This window comes from Drosophila virilis, chromosome 2 (genome assembly GCF_030788295.1).
Source record: "Drosophila virilis strain 15010-1051.87 chromosome 2, Dvir_AGI_RSII-ME, whole genome shotgun sequence".
Classification (NCBI taxonomy): domain Eukaryota; kingdom Metazoa; phylum Arthropoda; class Insecta; order Diptera; family Drosophilidae; genus Drosophila; species Drosophila virilis.
The window spans coordinates 13,464,747-13,484,536 of record NC_091544.1 but is presented as its reverse complement, the minus strand read 5'-3'; the positions used below and the strand labels follow the sequence as shown (position 1 = coordinate 13,484,536).

The window sequence follows — 19,790 nt, the reverse complement described above, 5'->3', positions numbered from 1 at the left end:
ACTTAGCTCTCTCTCTCTCTCTGTCTGTCTCTCCCTCTCACAGTATCGTCAACGCACACTTACATTTCGCGCTCGCTCTCGCCCACTCTCTCAGCTTTCGGCGCAGATCATTTATTGACATACATACACAAACATAAACAGCCAATACGCAAGAGAGCTTCCAATAGCTGTGTGTGTGTGCTTTATCGATATCACTTTTTAATACGAGATAGAAGAGCTTTGCTTAGTTGCTCTGTAAGCACACACACAAACATATCGCGTGCACGCTCTCTATATCTCTCAATTGGCCTTGCACTATGTAAACAAGTCTTTGGAGCTTGTTCATCCATTCATTCGCACTCATATAATCAGTAAGCTGCCTGCATTGCAGGAAATAAGTTCGTTACGTGTTTTGCTCATTTTTTTTTTGTCGTACTTTATGCATTATGGAACTTTTACTACGTTTGCTATTAATATTCATCAAGTTCATCGCATTTGTTGCGCACGCGCTGCAATATGTATTTATCTGGGCACGAGGACGCCAGATAAAGCCAAATCTACCAGCTAACAGTAATCCTCTGCTGCTGCTTAGCATTCAGGAGCTGCGCACGCGACTGCGCAGCCGCCAGGTGAGCTACTTCAGAAGAGGAAGCGCAAGAAAGAACAAGAACAGTTAGCCGGCAGGGTATCCCTCCCCTCGCTTCTCTCTCCTCCTAATTAATCAAACCTTATGGTCTGCACATGGTTTTTCCCCCATGAGTTACATGCTTCTCGACAAAATCATAATACCCCACTCTTGTGTTCTAGCTGACCTCCGTGGAGCTGGTGGGCGCCTATATCGAGCGCATAAAAGTCGTGAATACCCTGTTAAATGCCGTGGTGGAGTCGCGCTTCGATGCGGCGCTGCTTGAGGCAGCCTCTGCGGATCAGCTGATAGCCGCTGCCGGCGGCGATGCGGATCAGCTGTTCGCTAAGCAGCCCCTGCTGGGTCTGCCTGTCACCGTGAAGGAGTCATGTGCTCTGTCCGGCATGTCCTTTGCCGTAGGCAGCCTGGCCAGAAGTGAGCGGCGAGCGGATCAGGATGGTGTTGTGGTGGCACGCATACGCGCCGCCGGTGCAATACCCTTGCTGGTATCCGCCACGCCCGAGTACTGTTATTCCACGGATACGGATACGCTGCTAAATGGACGCTGCCGGAATCCGTTTGACTTCGAGCGCACGCCGGGCGGCAGCTCCGGCGGTGAGGTGAGTGGACGCTAGTAAAAGCTGTCATGCAATTGCCTAATCCTCGCTTAGGGTGCATTGAACGGTGCCGGCGCCTCGCTCTTTGGCATCGGCTCGGACATTGGCGGCTCCATACGCATTCCCAGCCTCTTTTGCGGCATCTTCGGGCACAAACCGACTGGGGGCGTGGTCAGCGTAACGGGCCACTTTCCCAACTCCAGCGATGCAGATTTCCAGCAGTATTTGGTGCTGGGTCCGATGACCAGATTTGCCGTCGATCTCGCCCAGCTGCTGGAGCTGATGGCTGGGGCAGAGGCGGCGGCGCAGCTGCGTCTGCACGAGCTGCTGCCGCTGCGCCAGCTACAGGTGCACTACGCCCTGGGCTTTGAGGGTCTCAACGGCGGCATGCATCAAGCTGTCGAGGAGGACATCCAGACGGCCATACGCAAAGCTGTGGTGCATCTGCAGACACTGGGACTGCCCGTGCAGCGGGCAAGGCTGGCCGGCTTTGGCGATTCCCTGGAGATTGCGTTAAGCGGCATTGCGCGTCTGGGCCAGATGCCTTTTGTGCTGGACTGGGAACGCAGCCAAGTTTGGCAAACCGTGATGCAGCTCTTGCGCAGCCTGTGCGGTAAATCCCGTCATACAACGAACGCCCTGATCTTTGATCTAATGCGTCGCACCAACGCCTTTATGCCCAGCCAGCGGCTGGAAAGTTATCGCCGCGAAGCTCAGACTCTAGCTGGCCAGTTGACTGTGGGTATATCCAATTAAGAAGCTGCTGCGCTTAACCCAAGGTTTCTCTCTAATCCTCCAGGAACTGCTCGGCACAACCGGCGTCCTGCTCTTTCCCACAATGCATGCGCCTGCCACAAGGCATGGCTGGACGCCCCTCCAGCTGTGGGGCGTGGATTATACGCTACTCTTCAATATACTGGGTCTGCCGGCTACGCATGTGCCCATGGGCCTAAATGGCCAGGGTTTGCCCATTGGTTTCTCGGTGATTGCGGCACCTTATCAGGATCGCCTGTGCCTGCGTGTGGCTGTAGAATTAGAGCGTGCGTTTGGTGGCTGGCAGCCACCAAATGCCACAAGATCTGGTTAGCTAATAAGCTCAATTTTATTCAATGTGTGCTAAGTCATAAAAATGGAATATTCAAATTTAACGTATTTTAATTTTAAACTGCTTGCTAGCGCCATCTGTCGATAGAATTAAGAAAAGCAAATGCGTTTTGGTTCGAAATGTACAGCAATGCACTAAAAAATCTCGAAGAATAAAACAACAAATAATCTATTCAATGCAAGTTGTTTTCTGCGATTTAATTATACTTTAATTTAAATTTTATAAATATTGAATGCTTACCAAAATCGTTAAGCGTTCATTTTCTGAGTTAAATAAGTATTGAACTATTCGCTGTGGGTGTACTACAGCTAGTTAAATAATAGTAGAAAAAAATATACATAGTCTGGCTGCGGTTGGCAGCGTTGTTTGTTTATTTATTCACGTTTACTAATAATTTTTTATAAAATAAACTTATTTGGCGCCAGTTAGATTCATGTGCCGTTCATTTTTAGCGCATTTTTCTCAGCTTTTTTTTTTTGGTATTTTTTGTATTGCCGCTCACGAACAGATGTTGTCGCGCCCCTCTCACTCACTCTCTCGCTTGCACACGCTACTTGCATCAGCCACTCGGTGTGGTAGTATTAGTAGTATTACTGAGCTCGCGTTTGTTTCGTTTCGTGTGTGTGTTCGGTTTCGTATCAGCGTTACTTCTGTCGGGGTTCCCTTCGTTTGTTGTCATAACGCGAGAGACTTTCATCGAGAACGGACGTATTTTTGTGTACGCCGAAACAAATTGACAATATTGTTGGAAAAATATTCCGCTGAAAATATATCGGAGACTATAGAGCATGGGCACTTAGCGGATAAGCATAATAAATACGTGTCGCAATTTAGGCAGCGAAGTGATACGAAATTTCAAAAAATAAGAAGAAGAAGAAGCATACAAAATCTGAAACGTGATCTTGTAGCGCAGTGTATCACATAACCAAGCTGCTGGTCCAGAAATTGCCTTTTGCGCGTGTAATCGTCACTTAAACAGAAATAGAAACGAGAACGTACAAAATTTGTACAACAATTAAATAAATGTGCGCGTGTTCAAAATTTTGAAAACGCAACAACAAGTGGAAACACAACTACAACGGCAACAAGAACGGGAAGTGCTCGCGGCCGCTCAACAAGTGTAACAAATAAGCGCACTGGGATTATCTAATAAACCAATAACATATATATGCATATATATATATATATATACAAGAGTCGGGCTCGCACCTCCCCAAATAATAATAAAACAGATTATATACCAAATAGGCAGCATAAATATTAAATTTAAGCCAGTCAAGTGTTTGAGAGCGTGTGAGTGTGTGTTGTGTGTGTCGTGTGTATGAATGTATCTGCATGTGTGTGTGTGAAACGAGCAACAGCAGCTACAACTACAACAACAACAGCAACAATACGGCAACGTCAACAACACGCAATTGCTGTGAGCGCGACGGAGACAGCAACAGCGTGAGTCATAAAAGTGAAATGAAAATGCGGATAAAGAGAGAAGCGCCGTGTCTACTGCTATTTATGCCAATCCAAAATAACAACAACAACAACAATCGCATTGGTGGTAAGTCGCAAAACAAAATGCAAACCACACAAACAAAAATAAATATTTAGTTAATATTAGCTAGAATTACTCACAAGTCTGTTGAGATTAAAAAACGAGCCAATTTTCCCGCTTGGAATGCCTGCTGTTTACTTTATAAACTTTGCGCGCTCAAGCGTAGACCGCTTGTGTGCAAGGGGGCAGCGGCAGCAGCACACACGTAAGCAGCAGCAGCAGCAGCAGTAGTAGTAAGCAGTGCTGCCATTTACGCTTTTTTTTCCGTCAAATCTGGCGTTCTTTTGTAAGGCAATGGGCAGCGGAAATTCCAGCTTGCATTTTGAATTGTGTTTTGCACAAATATGTCATTTTTGTAAGCGTAAATTAATGCCTGTCAGTAAATTATCAATTGTTATCTGTGCACGGAAATCGCATAAGCATTTCTTCCGCTTCTGTTCAATAAAATGTATTTGGTTTTTCACCTTCTTTTGCACTGGGAACTAGCCATAGTTTTTTTTGCTAAAAAGCTGGCAGCACTGTTGTTTAGCGTAAGCGTCGTCAACGTTTGTCTGCCGTGCGGGCCAACGCCTGCCCCTGCGCCCTGTGCCCTACCGACAAAGCATTTTCAACGAGTCAGACTTGAAGTCAGAGGCAGCGGCAGCGGCAGCAACAGTGTCGGAGCGTCGGTTTCTACTTACTTCATACGTGACTCACATTCGCGTGTCTTTCAGAAATAAAAGCAAACGAAAAAAGAAGCTTTTTTTTTTTTTCGTTGAGAAAAAAAATGTAAAGCAAAGCAGGTTTGTGCGACAGACTGGCAACGCTGGCAACGAAACCCGCTTTGAAACGACCTTTCGAGTACGAATTCGTCGGCACAGCAACAACAACAACAACAACAACAGCAGCAACAGCCTCTGTCGGCAGCGGGCAGCAACAACTTTAAAACTTGGCGAAGTTTCAGTACACACACACACACACACACACACACTTGCATGCATGCGTGTGTGTGTGTGTGTGCAGTGCATTGGCATGCGATTTGACTTGTTTCTGTTAGCCACAGCAACAACAACGGCCACCACAACATTTCCTGCCGCGAGTGAAAACTTTTTTTTTTCTGTTGGTTTTTGGCTTTTGAGGCTTTGAGGTCGCTCGACACTGATAAGCGAAGTTTCTGCTCTATACAAATTGTTGCGCGTTTCTGTTTTTTTTTTTTCTTTTCTTTTCTGCCTGGACAGCATAAAAGCCACAGCCACTAGAAACTGTTTATGCGGTTGCGACTGATAAGGTTTCTACTCCATACACACAGACACTAACACACTAACACACATGCGTTTGCCTATTGCCTGCCATTCATTCCAATGATAAGCGCTTTCCAAGCTCTTGTGCCCTTTTTTTTTGTTTTTTGTCGTAAAGCTTTGCATTGGGCCTCGCTTTGGTTACGTTTTTGCCTCGCTCTGACGCTGCGTTGTGCGCTAATCAAGCTGCGTGCCGAAATAAATGTCTTACGTCAGTTTGTCAAACAGCAGCAGCGAATATTTGCGGTTGTTTATTTGATGTGAATGTATGCATGTATTCATGTATTCATGTGAGTCGGCGCGACAAGTTTTTAGGTATTGGTTCACATCGAAAGCTGACGTCATTTGATCGCAGCGAAACCAAAATCAAATTAAACAAATCTTAATATAATGTATTTGCTCTGCATTGCAGCTAATCACAAGGACTATCCCAACAACAAACGGTCCAGGGAAAATCTGGCATGTGACGAACAGCAGCTGACGGCGACGTCGACGTCAACGGCAGCAATGAATGTTGGCAGCAATGGCGGCCGTACGCCGCCGCTCATGCGCAGCTGCTCCAGTCCGGCGGTATACGGTGAGCAAATAACTGTTTCTAAATATGATTATATATATATATATATATATATATATATATATAGATAGATGTAGATATGTACAGATGTAGTTTATGTACCGCTGCAAGTGTTTGGCACATTTTATATAAACCAGTTTCGGTGCCAGTTGCAGTTACAGTTTCAATTCCACTTCCACTTCCAGTTATCTATTTAAACTGTCCATCTATCAGCTGTCAAATCTGTTATCTGCATATTTGCATGTACGCTGTTTGTGCTTTTCATTGCATTTCATTTCCTCGTCCCAGCCGAGCTTAGAGAGACCTTCTCCAACACTACACACACTACACATATGTACGTATGTATGTATGTATGTATCTCTCTCGCTCGCACACGCTGTGTAAAGCTCTGCTTAACATCATAAACAAACAATGTTGTTTTTGTTTTAGCACGTGCTGCCAGATAAACATGACATTTTTGCTCTCGTTCAGATTGTTTTATTCATTTTGCACGTTATGAAATACAACATATGCACACAACCTGCAAAACATGCACAACAATAATAACAATAATTGCACTTGACAAAAGCAAAGACAGCAAAAAAAAAAAAAAAAACATACACACACAAAAACAAAAAGAAATGCGAAGAGAAGAGAAGAGAGCAAAATGCTCAATGTCAAACTTTTGGCAGCTGTGTTGGCAAATGCAACAAAAATACTCATTACTCTACACTATTTGCTGCTTGCTGAGCTTTCTGCACAGTGTAAAGTTTGTGCTAAGCCTTTAAGCTCAGCCCTAAATCTAATTGCTGAATGGCCGGCGGGGTAAGAAGGCGGCTGCTCCTGCTGCCGCTGCTGCTGCTGCTGTCACTGGACGGGCATGTGATCGCGCTATGATGCAAATAGATTTCAATGTCGCGCTGCTGTTATGACAACAGCGCTGAGATTTGTTATTGCGGCCAACACTCTGCTGCCCTCCCGCTCAGACCCACAGAGGCTTGCGCGTTTTGCGCTAGCTTTCACGCACAGGTCATTTGAGTTGTTGTTGTTCGCTTTTGCAATGCATTTTCTATTCCTGTTTACGTCACAAACGCTTTGAGTCATAAAATTGTTCGTGTTTGTTTCTGTAATTTAATTGCATTTACTTAGTTTTTTGCACTAACTGTTAATATGTTTATTATCAGTAGATAATTATTGAAAATACCCCGCATTTTATATCATGACAAATCACATATTTTTTTGGGCTACTTGTACATGTGTGTGTGTGTGCTTGTGTGTGTGTGTGTACTTTGATAGGTCTCACCCCGAAGGTGTATGACTAATGCAATTGATTTCCGTGCCACACTGTGACCCACAAACGTAATTACATGTACTAAATACAACTGTACATGTCTGTGTGTGTGTGTGTGTGTGTGTGTACGCCTGGGTGCATGGGCCCGAAACATTGGGCCAGTTGTTGCCTTGGCTATCAATTAACACGCGAACGACAGAAATAATCGATGAATTGGAAACAGCCAGCAGCATAATGCGCAGCCAGCATATAACTAAGCATAGAGCCACAATAGATACATAGATACAGATACATAGATACAGATACATACCTACAGATACATAGATACACAGCTATAAACTGAACGATTGTGCGCCTCATTGAAAGTGCTACGAACCCAACAAACGACGCAAAATATTGTGAGATGGCAAAGCAACCACAACGTGGACGGGGGGCGGGGGCGGGGGCGGTGGTGGTGGCGGGGGCAGCACCTCCACCCCCAAAAGACCCGCCCAGCGAGCCAGCCGCCACCCTGCTTGGCCCGCAGCCGCCCACAGCAACTGCCAATAAAACTAAACTGTGCGATTGCTCGCATGACTCATGCAACAACAACAGCAACAACAACAAGCGAAAGGAAGGCGCAGCAACAACAAAAATAAACAATTTGTTGTAGAAAACGTAGACGTAGCTATTGTAAACACACACAGATACACCCGCACACACACACACACACTCACACACAACAATAGATACACAACGCTGATCATCATGAACATCATTTGTAGCAACGGCTCTTTTGTTGCATGACATCGCAATTGGCAGACCGAATGCGAACCCCTAGAAACGGCTAGAGATACACTCAGAGAAAAAAAAATGAGTTGAATTCAATACAACAATTTTTCCATAGAAACTGAGTACAAATATTTACAGATCAATGATCATTTTAGAGAAACACAATATCACTAAATATAGAAAATTAGTTTATAAAAAGCAAGAGAAAAAATTTCGGAAATCTACGAAGTTGAAGAAATTGGAAAAATTATTTTAATGAGGAGAGAGGAGACTTCGAATAATAAAAAGAAATTAACTTTCTATACATCAGAAATAATAATATACTTATCTATTAAGTAAGTAAAACAATTTATAGAAAAGGCTATTCAGGAACTGAAATGTAAAATAAAGTATCTGATGTGCTTATAGTTTTCTTTAAGTGTACAGATCTAAAAACGAAGATCTAGATTCTAGATTTCCTGGCTAGTTTCAAGATGTTCTACAATTGCAAACATTTTCGATATATAATTAATAATATATGTTATCGATTATTTCATTTTCAGATATCGAAACACATCCCGCCTCGCCAGTATTCCCACATCTGCTGCTGGGCAATGGCCGCGATGCGGACGATCCCAGCAGCGTGGGCGCCAATTGTGTCCTAAATGTTACCTGCCAAAGTCCCAGCGAGAGTCATCTGCAGGGCCTCAAGTATATGCAAATACCTGCCAGCGATACGCCCCATCAAAATATTAAGCAATATTTTCAGGAGGCATTCGATTTCATAGGTAAGTTCACAAACAATCAATCCATAGCCAGCTATTGGCGAGCTTATATTGCGCCTAGTCATCCAAGGCTGATAAAACGTGACTGGCCGAAAGGGCTTTATTAGGCTCTGGGCGGGGTAGAGGGAAAGGTAGTAGGGGGGGGGCATTTGCGTAACGGTTTTTGCTGTGGCTACCACTTGGAAAATTCGTTTGCCTTTGTTTAGTATTTTTTTTTAATACCACGAACACACTGCGAACGTTTAAAAAGGGGTATATTGGTTTTGTGCAAAAGTTTGTAACAGACAGAAGCCATAGAGTGTATATCTTTTCCGGATCAGTATGAAGAAAGCTAGAAACTTCAGATTTCATATAGACATTTTTCTATTATCCGAAAGAACTTATTAATTTTTAACGATATTTCCTTCCAAAGAAGAAGTACATCAAATTGTGCTGGATATTTCCTAGTCGGATACTCCCGACTAGGCTTACTTGTTTTCTGCTGCCACAGGCAGTTTTTTCGTTTCCCTCTTTTTGCAAGGCATATTCAAAGAAGCTCGCATATATTTAGTTAATTTTAAGTGTAATACGGATGTCTATACGTATATGTATATACCAACAAATATATTTATATATATATATATATATAGGTATATGTATCTTTTGTCTGTGCATAGTATCCATAGCCATGGAATATTTTGCTGACGTCAATCGCATTTTTCCATTTTCGTTTTTCTCGCGGGCTAAAGTTGTGTTCTACGCTTTTGTACATTTATAATATTTATTTTTTTTTTTTTTGGTATTTTAATTTATTATTTTATGTTTTTTCTTTTTGTTGTATTGGCAGCTTTTATGGCTGAACAAGTCTCGGCACGTGTGCTTTGTTTTATTATAAACATATTTTAGTTTATAACAATTGACAAATGGTCCGTGACAAGTTTGATTGACTTTTGAAAATCTCGTGCAGCTTCTTGCGAAATGAAATTATGTATTTTTAGTCAGTATTTGCAGTATTTTAACTGAAGACATGTCTTTAATCTGACATAAAGGATTTTACACGCACAACTTTTCCACTTCAAAAAATTGCCATAAAAAGGATTTACACTAATTGTGTGCTCTATGAATGTGGATATGCCCTTGCATTTCGCTAACTAAAATCACAGGGTATGCAACAATTTGTCTGCCTGCGTTCAGAAGGGTGGCAAACGTAACTGTTGTAGGGCCCGCCGCCGCCACCTACTTCTCACATCCTCTGAGCGCCTGCCAGCTCCTACGCTTTCCACTCCATTCGTCGGCAAAGCGACGTCATTGTTGTTGTTGTTGCTGTTGTTGTTGTTGTTGTTGCGTGTTGGCGTTGGCAGACAGCATGGCGGCTGCGACGACGTCGCCGTCGTCATTGTTTGTCGTCGTTGTTGCGACTCGGCTGCGACTACGACTTTGACTTCGACGGCGACTGTGCTGCTCCTGTGTTTTGGTTTTGGTTTTTGTTTGTTTTTTGCATAATGGGCGATGACGCTGGCGTCCAGCACAGAGTTACACATTTACGCCATTACGCAGATATATCTATGTATGTATGTATGTGTGAATGGAAATTTTATGCAAATTAGGAGCGGCATTAACCGCAAACGTCCTTTCTGCTAAGGGTTGTCACCCTGCCCGAGTGGCCTTTCTCTTCATGTTCTTGTTGCTGCCGCTACTGTTGGTGTTTATGTTATTTTAGCCGCCACTGTAACCATGTCGCATGACTCATCGTTCGGCATGGCGCACAGTGCAATGTGGAACAGCGCGCACACACGCACACACACACACACACACACACACACCGGGGGCACACTCCTTGTAGCATTCAGCCATCCGCATCGATTTTCTCGTCTTATTGTTGCTATTTATTGCCGCCACCGCCGCCGCCAGCGGTACTTCACCCCCGCTAGCTGCCGCTGCCGCTGCCCGCCGCGCTGCTGCGTCGCTGCTCTTGCTCTTTGGCATATGTTCTATTTTTAAGCACACGTCGTAGTTCAGGACGACGTTGTTGTTTTGCGCTCGTCGTTTAGTTCCTGTTTATGAGTCATCGCGTTCCGTTTTTGTTGGCATTATCCTTGATGCGTGGCCTCGACAATGCGCTGACGTTGACGTCACAGCCGGCTGCCGCTGCCGCTGCCACAGCCGCTGCCACTGCTTTTGCTTGTCAGGTGCGTGTGCAGCAACAGCTGTTGCTTTAGCTTCATCTTCTCCATTAACATTTGTCTGGCTGTTTCAGGAAGAAACCAACACTCACACACCCCCACCTCCTGTCGCTTAGCTCACAAAGCCAAAAACATGTTCAAGTATGCATTATTTTTGTAACTGTTCTGTTCGGCGCTCTCTCGCCACCATGCTCTCGTGCTCTCCCCACACTCACTCACTCATTTGCTTGCTTGCTGGCTGTGTGTGTATGTGTGTGTGTGTGTGTGTGTGTGCTGCCAAAACACATTAGTACTCAGGCACGAAATAAAAGAAGAAAAAAAATATTGTGAACGAGTGCTATGAGTCATGATTTTGGCTCTGCCGCCACCCGCCCGATCGCCCGACCGCCTGGCCACTGCCACTGCCGCCTGCCTTTTGCGCATTCGTTTTCTGTCATTGTTGTTGGCTCCGTCGTCACCTTATGCTTATTATTATTATTGCTCTTATGATTGTCTGTATTTCTTACACTACTTATGATTTCTCATTGTTGTCCGTTGTTGCTGCTGCGTTTCATTCATCATAATATAACAGCACTTGGCGTGCATGTATGCGTGCGTGTGCGAGTGCAAGCGAGAAGGGGCCAAGCACCGCTAAGTGTTGCTTGAAAGCTTCGTCTCATTAGAGCGAATTGTCGTGTTGCTCATGTCTCATTATGCTTGGACTCGAACTTTTGTCATTAACACCAACCGAGCATAAATAGGTAAATGAGCTTTTCAGCACTAACCACTTGGCCTAGAAACCAATCAAAGCAACAACAACCCACGGCACACGATAAGCGCCAACCAATCAATTTTGAAAGTAACGCCAGCCTGTCTGATTAGACTGTACCTTAATAACGCACTATATATGTATGTATGTGTATGTATATGTGTATGTATATGTACAGTATGTACACAGTAGCAGCTCGCTAATTAATACACTTCCAATTCACAGGTGATTCTAATTTGCGTAATATTGTTATATCTGAAAGATCTATTTTTCCAAACAATATATCACAAATCAATATCAATTTATATAATGTAATATTAATATAATCATTTATATAGACTCTATGTTTCGAGCGTTTACTGTACATGTACATACACTTAGGCTTAAATAGCTGTACACACATACATATGTGTGTGTGTGTGTATATAGTATTTGTGCAGTTTTCTTATCAAACTTTACTATCTGGCCGCCAACAGAGGCCTCTTTTGAGGTGTACTAACAACTAGCCGAGCCATTTAAAAGTTGACGCACAGCTAAACAAACTCGAAACGGAGCCCGAACCATTTGTTTATCTTTCAGCTGATATATATGTATGTATGTATATATAGTATCTATATTTGATATTAACACAAGCGCAAACACACACAACTAAAATGCTGACTGAAGTTTTATCAGACAGGTCTGACGAGCAAATAGATTAGATAGCGAGCCAAGTTTACATGCACCCCATAGACGGCCGTAATAGCAGCTATTCTCTAGATATATTTCGACCAATCCAAAGTTTCCCAGTAATCCTGTACGGCTGTGTTGCGATCCCGGGGCTCGCTGGTGACTAACGCGGCCTCGGGGCGACATTTCTGTTGGCCCCGTGCACATAATTTCAATATTCGTCAGCGAGCTATTTATAAAAACAAAAAACAAAAAACAAAAAAAAACAAAACCAAAAGCGAAAACAACAACAACAAAAACAAATCTCTCTGTGTGCAGGAATTTATTTATTTTTTTTTTTTTTTTGAAATTTTTCAGTCTGTGCCGGGCGCAAGAAAATTTATAAAAACACTTCATCATACACTGTATTTATTACAAGAAAGGCATACCTAACACGCTGCCGCGCCCCCCCGCCCGCCCCCTCTGACTCTTACTCAGAGCTATCGGGGAGCTGCCCGCGCAATTCTCGAATTTGTTTATGAAAACTTTTCGCGTATTATGAATCACAATATCACGAGCCGGTCACACAGACATATACATGTGCAAGCCCACCCGCTGCCCCCCCCCATGCTCTCTGGCCACTTATTATTGGGTTGAAGGCAACATCAAAGTGCAGCCAGGCAGGCAAGGCAAGGCAAGTCAAATCTCCAAGTCGGACTTGGAGCCGCTTTGTTTCCGTATGACTCGCCGTTTGTCAAGTTGAAGGTCAGCGCTGAGCGGCGCTTCATCAGCTGCTTGACGGAATGATTCATGTTCGGGCGATCCTGAGAAGCACCTGCCGCGTTTGCCACACGGCGAACGGTATTTGTTGATCGCTGAGTAAGCGCTGCGTCTAGCGCGGGCGTGCCCGACTATAAGGTACTCATAACGCACACACACACACAGCTGCACCTGAGATCTTTGCTCAGCTTCACATTTTGGAAATTACAGACTTGAATAACTCTTGTCTTTCTTGCCCGATTCTTATGAAACTTTCAGTTATTGAAGTTGGCATTTGAGTGTGTGCTTTGACCTTTTACCTCTTGTTAGGGTATCCAAAAAGATGAACATACACGAAATCTGATTATTGTGTCCTTAAATTTTGATTTTGAAAAATAACAAAATGCGACTGAAGATCGATATTTATCGGTTTTAGAGTAACCAAAAAAACTTGTTAAATATTATTATCGAAATATGGTCAACAAAACTGATTCGAGCTCAGAGCAAAGGGCATACGCTGTCAAGAACTTATCCAGACAGACATACAGCCAGAACAACCCTACTGATCAGGCACATATAAATCCTCTGTCAGAGTTGCCACCTACTGAATATTCCCCATTTTCAGAGCAATTTTAATGGCTACAGGGTATTGATAGCAACTCGAAAGTAATTAAATATTTTAAAACAAACAAACTACTTGTTGCCCGGCGAGACACAGACATCACACACACACACACACACACACACACACACACTCACACACACACAGATACAGAGCCAGACACATACTTAGGAACAGTCATATAGCGATATCATGTTGCCGGGCTCTGGTCTGGTGGTTGTTTCACTCTTTCTGCGTTTCGGTTTCTGTGTGGGTTTCTGGCCATGACTCACAGGAGTTGCGATGTGTGTTGCAAGGTAACCCGAACAGCAATCAGTGCGACCCTTGCGCCTTGGCTTAATCATCATGATCATCATCATCGCCAAAAGTGAGAATGATTTGAGGAATGGGCACAACAACATTGTCCGCACATAGGCCCGTCTGTTGGCCCAGTTCTCTCTGTGACGCACAGCCGCCGCCGCCGCCGCCGGCTGCTGTTGCACTTAATCATCGGCGCACGGTCGGACGGTCGGACGGTCGCACGGGCTACTTTGGCTACCCAAAGTTGGCATTACGCATCAGCCGCATCGCCGCCCCAAAAATGGAGTCACGACGTCGTCGGTGACAGCCCTATGAATGGCCGGGGACGTCGCTTTAATAGACACGATTCGAGCCACTCATCGCCGGGCTATGCGCGGCACACTGTTTAGTCATAAGTGTCGCACCGTAATTGATGATTACTAATCACACTCCCCCGGCTCAGCCCTCGCATCACACCATGCACAATATCGCATGAACAATATGCATATGGCCAATCCATCGACAATTACCATCTTAACGCCTTTTCCGATAAATTCACCGTTAACAACAGACGGTTTCCCCAATCTCATGCTACAGTCCGAGTTCCGTTTTATATGATGATGACCACATAGCTTCCGTTGAAGATATTTGTCTTGGAATGCCTCGTCTCATCTAATAGGAATGTGTTCGTGTTGCAACAGTTTTTTTGGAATAATATCATATTTTTCTCCAAAATTATGCAAAATGCTTGATCTTTCGCGGATTAGAACATTCCGCTTCCAAGTGCGTAGAAGAAGAAGCTAAGAAACTATGAAAGAGGAAGAATATGCAATCTGTATTATATAATCCTCGAGCACAGAACTCTTGTTTTTCCATAGGAAATTACATTAATGATCGCTTGTTTCCATGAGATCTCTAGATGACTTGGTCAACTTCGTAATCAAGATCTATTTTTTACTTATCCACAAAATCAAGTTTCTTCTTATAAACTTCAGGTATATTTCAAATAACCTATTAGTCAGTGCTGGAGATTAAAGATATTGCTTCAATATGCGCATGAGTTGCATAATAAAATATGAAAGCACAAATAAGGATCTGTCAGTCTTATCTATAAAGCTTATGTCATATAGCTTATGAGTATACCATTGCTTAATCCAAATAAAATCTAATCTCAAGATTAGCCAAGACAAATTCCCGGAATGACAGTAAAATTCATTTTAACTCATATTTCAAACTCAAATTGTGCCATGGGACATTAAAATGTAACGAGAAAAACGATTTTTCAAGAAATCTGAACCATATGACTATATCATCCTAGATCCTAGCGAAGCATTAACTATTATATCATTCCTTTTCAATTATTTCCTTGCTCTAGTTAATTTATTATATTATGCATATTTCATGCGATTTCCTTCATCTGAAAAATGCATTATTCTTCTATCTGAAGTATCCACTATCCTTATCAATTGATGCTTGAGCTGTTCTATTACTCAACTGTGATTAATGAGTTAATTCCGAGTTCCGCTTAAAATGATCTCACTGTACAGCAAAAACATCAAGTTGTTTGGCAAGTTCTTCCCCCACTTCGAGTGTTGCCTGTTTCGCTGCGTAAATCTTTAGCCTAGTCCAAGACGGGCCAATACTTCTTGGCCCACTGTCTGAGACCAATCTCTCTCTTTCTCTCTCTCTCTGTCTCTCTCTCTTGCTCGCTCTCTTTCGAATGTCTGTGGGCAATGCCTGGCAAATGAGTCACTTGGGGCAGGCGCGTTTTATGCGCGTTTTTAACTGTCTGAGCGACGGGGTCATTAACTAAGAGGATTTATGAGCACCATGAGCACGGTGACCAGTTGTCTGCTGACGACAAAAGACACACACACACACACACACACACACACACACGTGTGTGTGTATCTCTGATGAGTGTGTTTATTTTTGGCTAGCCTAGAATAGCGAATTTATAGACACCATCGAAAGCCCAAAAGAGGCAGCTGATGTGCTCGAGAGCTGCTTTTGTAACTAGCCACTTGTATTATTCATTATCATTGTCATTATTATTAGCATTATCATTATTATTAGCATTATCATTATAATTATCATTGATTAATTACAGTAAAACTCTAATAACGAACAGCTTTAGGGGAATAACTTCTTTTCTTCGGCTTATTTTCGTATTTCCCAACTTTTTATCATCTGAAACTTAACCTATGAATTTTGAGATATGGTTTTCGAAAATAATAAAATTTAGATACATTCGAAATATTAGGAATATTTCACTTCCATTACCCACAAATTAGACTAGAACTAGAAAAATTAGACTAGAACGGACTTTAAACGAAGTTACGTAACATTTTATTCGAATTAAGGGAGGGGGGTTGGAAAAGGTAAGAGGACGACGTACTATCTTAGTAACATTTCAGGTGTTCACTGTACCTAGCATGCGATTATCATTATTATATTATTTATGACTCTTATTATTTATTATGGTTTTTCCATCCTTACGACTCATAATTGCAATATCATCGTTGTTTGCCCAGTCGCTTGCCAATTCGTTCGATTTTTTTTACGGTTATCATTGCTTAGTGCTGATAAGCGTTAACTAACTTGATTTGATTTTTCCGGGCCGTACTTGAAACCCCTATGGAATGAAAGACAGCTTTTTTTTTTTATTTTTGCTCGATGTTGTTTTTAATACCGTTACTCGTAGTACGTACAGCAACAGCAAACAGTCAAGCTCGTTTCTTATCAGTCCAATACTTTGCACTCATTCATTGATAGATCGAATTTGCCTCTGTGTGTGTGTGTGTGTGTGTGTGTGTGTGTGTGTGTGCGTACTGCGCTTGTATTGCGGTAAATTGACTTTGCGAACCACTCGAAATTTCCAGGCGCAATTGCTGGCGGATTTACACGCGATGTGTAGCTTCCCAATACGCTTATCACTGATAACGATTATTGGTTGTTTGGTTTTCTGTGTGCTGTAAAAAGGGGGCAGGGTGGGCGTAGTGTAAATAACGGCTGGACGATCCACAGGGGCGCCAGCCAGGCGAAGTGTCCGCTGACGACAAGCGATGACTAATACCGATTGACTGACTGCAAGGCTCAAAATGCAGCTTATCAGCTGCGCTGCGTGTTTGGAAATCAGACAAGTGTGTACACACATCTTTATATATACAAACAAATGCATACATGTGTGTACAAGTGTGTCTGTATGAGTAATCATTGATTAGCAAATGCAAGGCCTGCGCTCGCGCCCCCCTATTGCGATTAGATAGCCAGCCACACAGGCATAAATGTTGCGCTGCGTAGGGTGGTTGCTATTTGAGCACCACCCCAAAAAAAAAAAAAACAACTCGAAGCTGCGAACGCTGCCTCGACTGGCTTATCTTCTGCCCAAAAATAACAACGTAAATTATGAGTTAATGTGCGCGCGCGCGCGTGTGTGTGTGTAAATATTCTCGATTGCTGTGTTTGTCAATAAAGCAGCAGCGCTTTGCGTCTGCATGACTCATCCATTGCACAGCAAACAGTTCACACACACACACACACACACACACGCTAGCGTGAGAGCAATATACGCATACAATTACAAATTATTGACAGCACTGAGCGAGCGCCAATATCAGCAACAGCAACATCATCAAAGCTTAAAAGCCCGCGGCAACAAAAAGTTTTCACCCAACTCAATACATGCGCAAGTTTGTGAGCGGCACAGCCTGTGTGAGTGTGTGTGTGTGTTGGAGAGGAAGAGAGAGCGCGAGAGCGCGAGCAGCGCATCGCGTAGGTTGGCAGCAATCATTTTGCGTTCTCGATACATTTTTCGAACTGCTGCTGCCGAACTACAGTTCTTATTTATTTATTAATTTATTTTTTGCATGGCGCAACTAATTGGCATTTGTTGATGCAAATTGCGGCGCCTTATCAGCTGATAAGAAAGTAATTTTCAAAAAAAAAAAAAAAACAAAAATGCTAAACATGCACTCCTCTCGCTCTCTTTCTTGCAGAGGATGCACGCAAAACAGGTTCGCGCGTCTTGTTGCATTGCCATGCGGGCATCTCGCGCAGCGCCACCATCGCCATTGCCTACGTCATGCGGTACAAGTCGCTCTCGCTGCTGGAGGCCTACAAGCTGGTGAAAGTGGCCCGGCCCATCATTTCGCCCAATCTGAACTTTATGGGCCAGCTGCTCGAGCTGGAGCAGAGTCTGCGCAAGAGCGGCGTCCTGGCGCCGCTGCCCGTAACACCCGTTGCCAGCAGTCAATCGCCGCAAGTACCGTTAGCGGCCACAACTAGTCAGCTCGTGGAGCAGCCCGAGCAGGAGGCGGCAGCTGCTGTGGCACATCTGGCGCCAACGTCGCGCCCGCTGCACAGTAAATCCAAATCGGATAGCGAGGCCATGGATGAGGATGTCTATGATTATGATGATGTGGATAGCGGTGCCGGCAGCTTTGCCGGCAGCAATTGCTCATCGCGCCTAACCTCACCGCCCGTCACACCGGACGAGACGCCCTGCACTTCGGCAGCTGCGGCTGCCACCGAACTGGACTCACCCTGTTCCAATAGCAGCAGCGGCATCTACTCCATGTCTGCGTCGCGGCCCTTTAGTGCGCCCAATAGTTATGCTGCTGCCACGCCCGCACCCGCCGCTACCACGGCAGCGCCGGCGCTGCTGTCGCCATCGCGGCCGCTGGCGCTCTTCAAGCGTAACTCGCCCGTCAAGCTTAGGCTCAATCTGGAGTCCAACTATACGCCAAACATACCAAAATCCATATCCTGCATATCCATACACAATGCCAGCCTGCGCAGTCCGCTGCAGCGGGAGGCGCCAGCCACGCCCAGCTGCGAAGCGGCGCCCACTACGCCCGGCGACAACAACTGCAGCAGCAGCAGCAGCACAAGCAACAACAACAACCTGGTGGCAGCCACGTCGAGTGATTGATCCATCAGGCGGAGGCGCCACCGCCGGCCCTTAGCTGTGAATAAAATAAAACTTATGTGTACATTTAAGTGATGCGAAATTTGAATGTTTCTATAGAGAACACTGGATTGATTGAAAGGATAGATTGATTGATTGATTGATCGCTTGATTGATCGATCGATTGATTGACTGTTTGATGTGAGCGTGTATATTTTGTACCTAAATATGTTTACCCATCCAAAATTGGGGCAAAATTCATTGAGCATAAAACGGAATATATAGTCTAATTTGTAATTTGTAAATCTTTTGTAATGTATTTTAGAGCACAGCAAAAGAGAAAAACAAAAAAAAAAAAAAACAGAACGGAACGGAAAGAAAAGAAAGCAAGAAAAATAGAAAACTTTAAACGAAAAGCATCAACTTATTAAATCTTGTGCTGCTATTATAAATTGTTTAAAAACCTCGTAATGTTTAATTTAGTATAATTTATGATAAGCCAATCTTAACTATACATATTAAAAAAAAAAAACAAAAAAAGAAACAGAATAATCATATGCATATAAAAAAAAAAAAATAACAATGAACTTTACAATCGCACTGCAAATATTTCTGCTCACTTGCCACAGAACGAAATACCCTGTACCGAAAATTTACAAATCCAAATCAACAATTATAAAGATGCGTACTATCTACTATATTATCAAAACTGTTCTAAGTTTTATGCGACTTCTGTTCCCAGACACACACACACACACACACACACACACACACACATACACTCAGTCACACTTTTGAAACTTATTATATTACTTATATGTATTGTATATTTTAACTTTTTAAAGTGAGCAAGCAACATTGTTTGGTTTGTGTTTGTGTTTTACTAGTTTTAGTTATTTATAAAAACAGATGATCGAGAGAGAGAGAGAGAGAGAGAGGGAGCGAGAGAGTTGTATGCAATCTGAATTCATTTGGTTTAGTTTTTAAGCATATTTTAATTTAAGGCTCTACACCCAAAAAGTGTAACACGTTAAGTAAATAGAAAACATAAACAAGTAACCAAAAAAATATCAAATGATTTTTATTCAAACTTTATCTTTTGGCGGCGCTTAATGGATTCTTACAAAGCTCTGTT

The 19,790-nt window shown here is 43.3% G+C and overlaps 2 protein-coding genes across 3 annotated transcripts; both read left to right on the top strand.

Annotated features, from left to right (window-relative positions):
* Window positions 1-346: 346 nt before the first annotated feature.
* Window positions 347-2,364, top strand: LOC6630954 (fatty-acid amide hydrolase 2-A). The gene is made up of 4 exons (XM_002053908.4): window positions 347-608; window positions 787-1,224; window positions 1,276-1,959; window positions 2,021-2,364. The coding sequence occupies exons 1-4, from the start codon at window positions 426-428 to the stop codon at window positions 2,306-2,308; spliced, it is 1,593 nt and encodes a 530-aa protein (XP_002053944.1). The 5' UTR covers window positions 347-425; the 3' UTR covers window positions 2,309-2,364.
* Window positions 2,365-2,978: 614 nt separating this feature from the next.
* On the top strand, window positions 2,979-19,593 carry puc (puckered). Of its 2 annotated transcripts, XM_002053909.4 has the most exons (4): window positions 2,979-3,878; window positions 5,562-5,726; window positions 8,307-8,531; window positions 17,745-19,593. In XM_002053909.4, exons 1-4 carry the CDS (start codon window positions 3,662-3,664, stop codon window positions 18,677-18,679), a joined length of 1,542 nt encoding a protein of 513 aa, XP_002053945.1. In that variant the 5' UTR covers window positions 2,979-3,661; the 3' UTR covers window positions 18,680-19,593. The 2 variants fall into 2 exon arrangements, with proteins under 2 accessions (XP_002053945.1, XP_070063864.1); XM_070207763.1 differs by lacking the exons at window positions 2,979-3,878; window positions 5,562-5,726; window positions 8,307-8,531 and adding an exon at window positions 17,657-17,676.
* The last annotated feature ends 197 nt before the right edge of the window (window positions 19,594-19,790 follow it).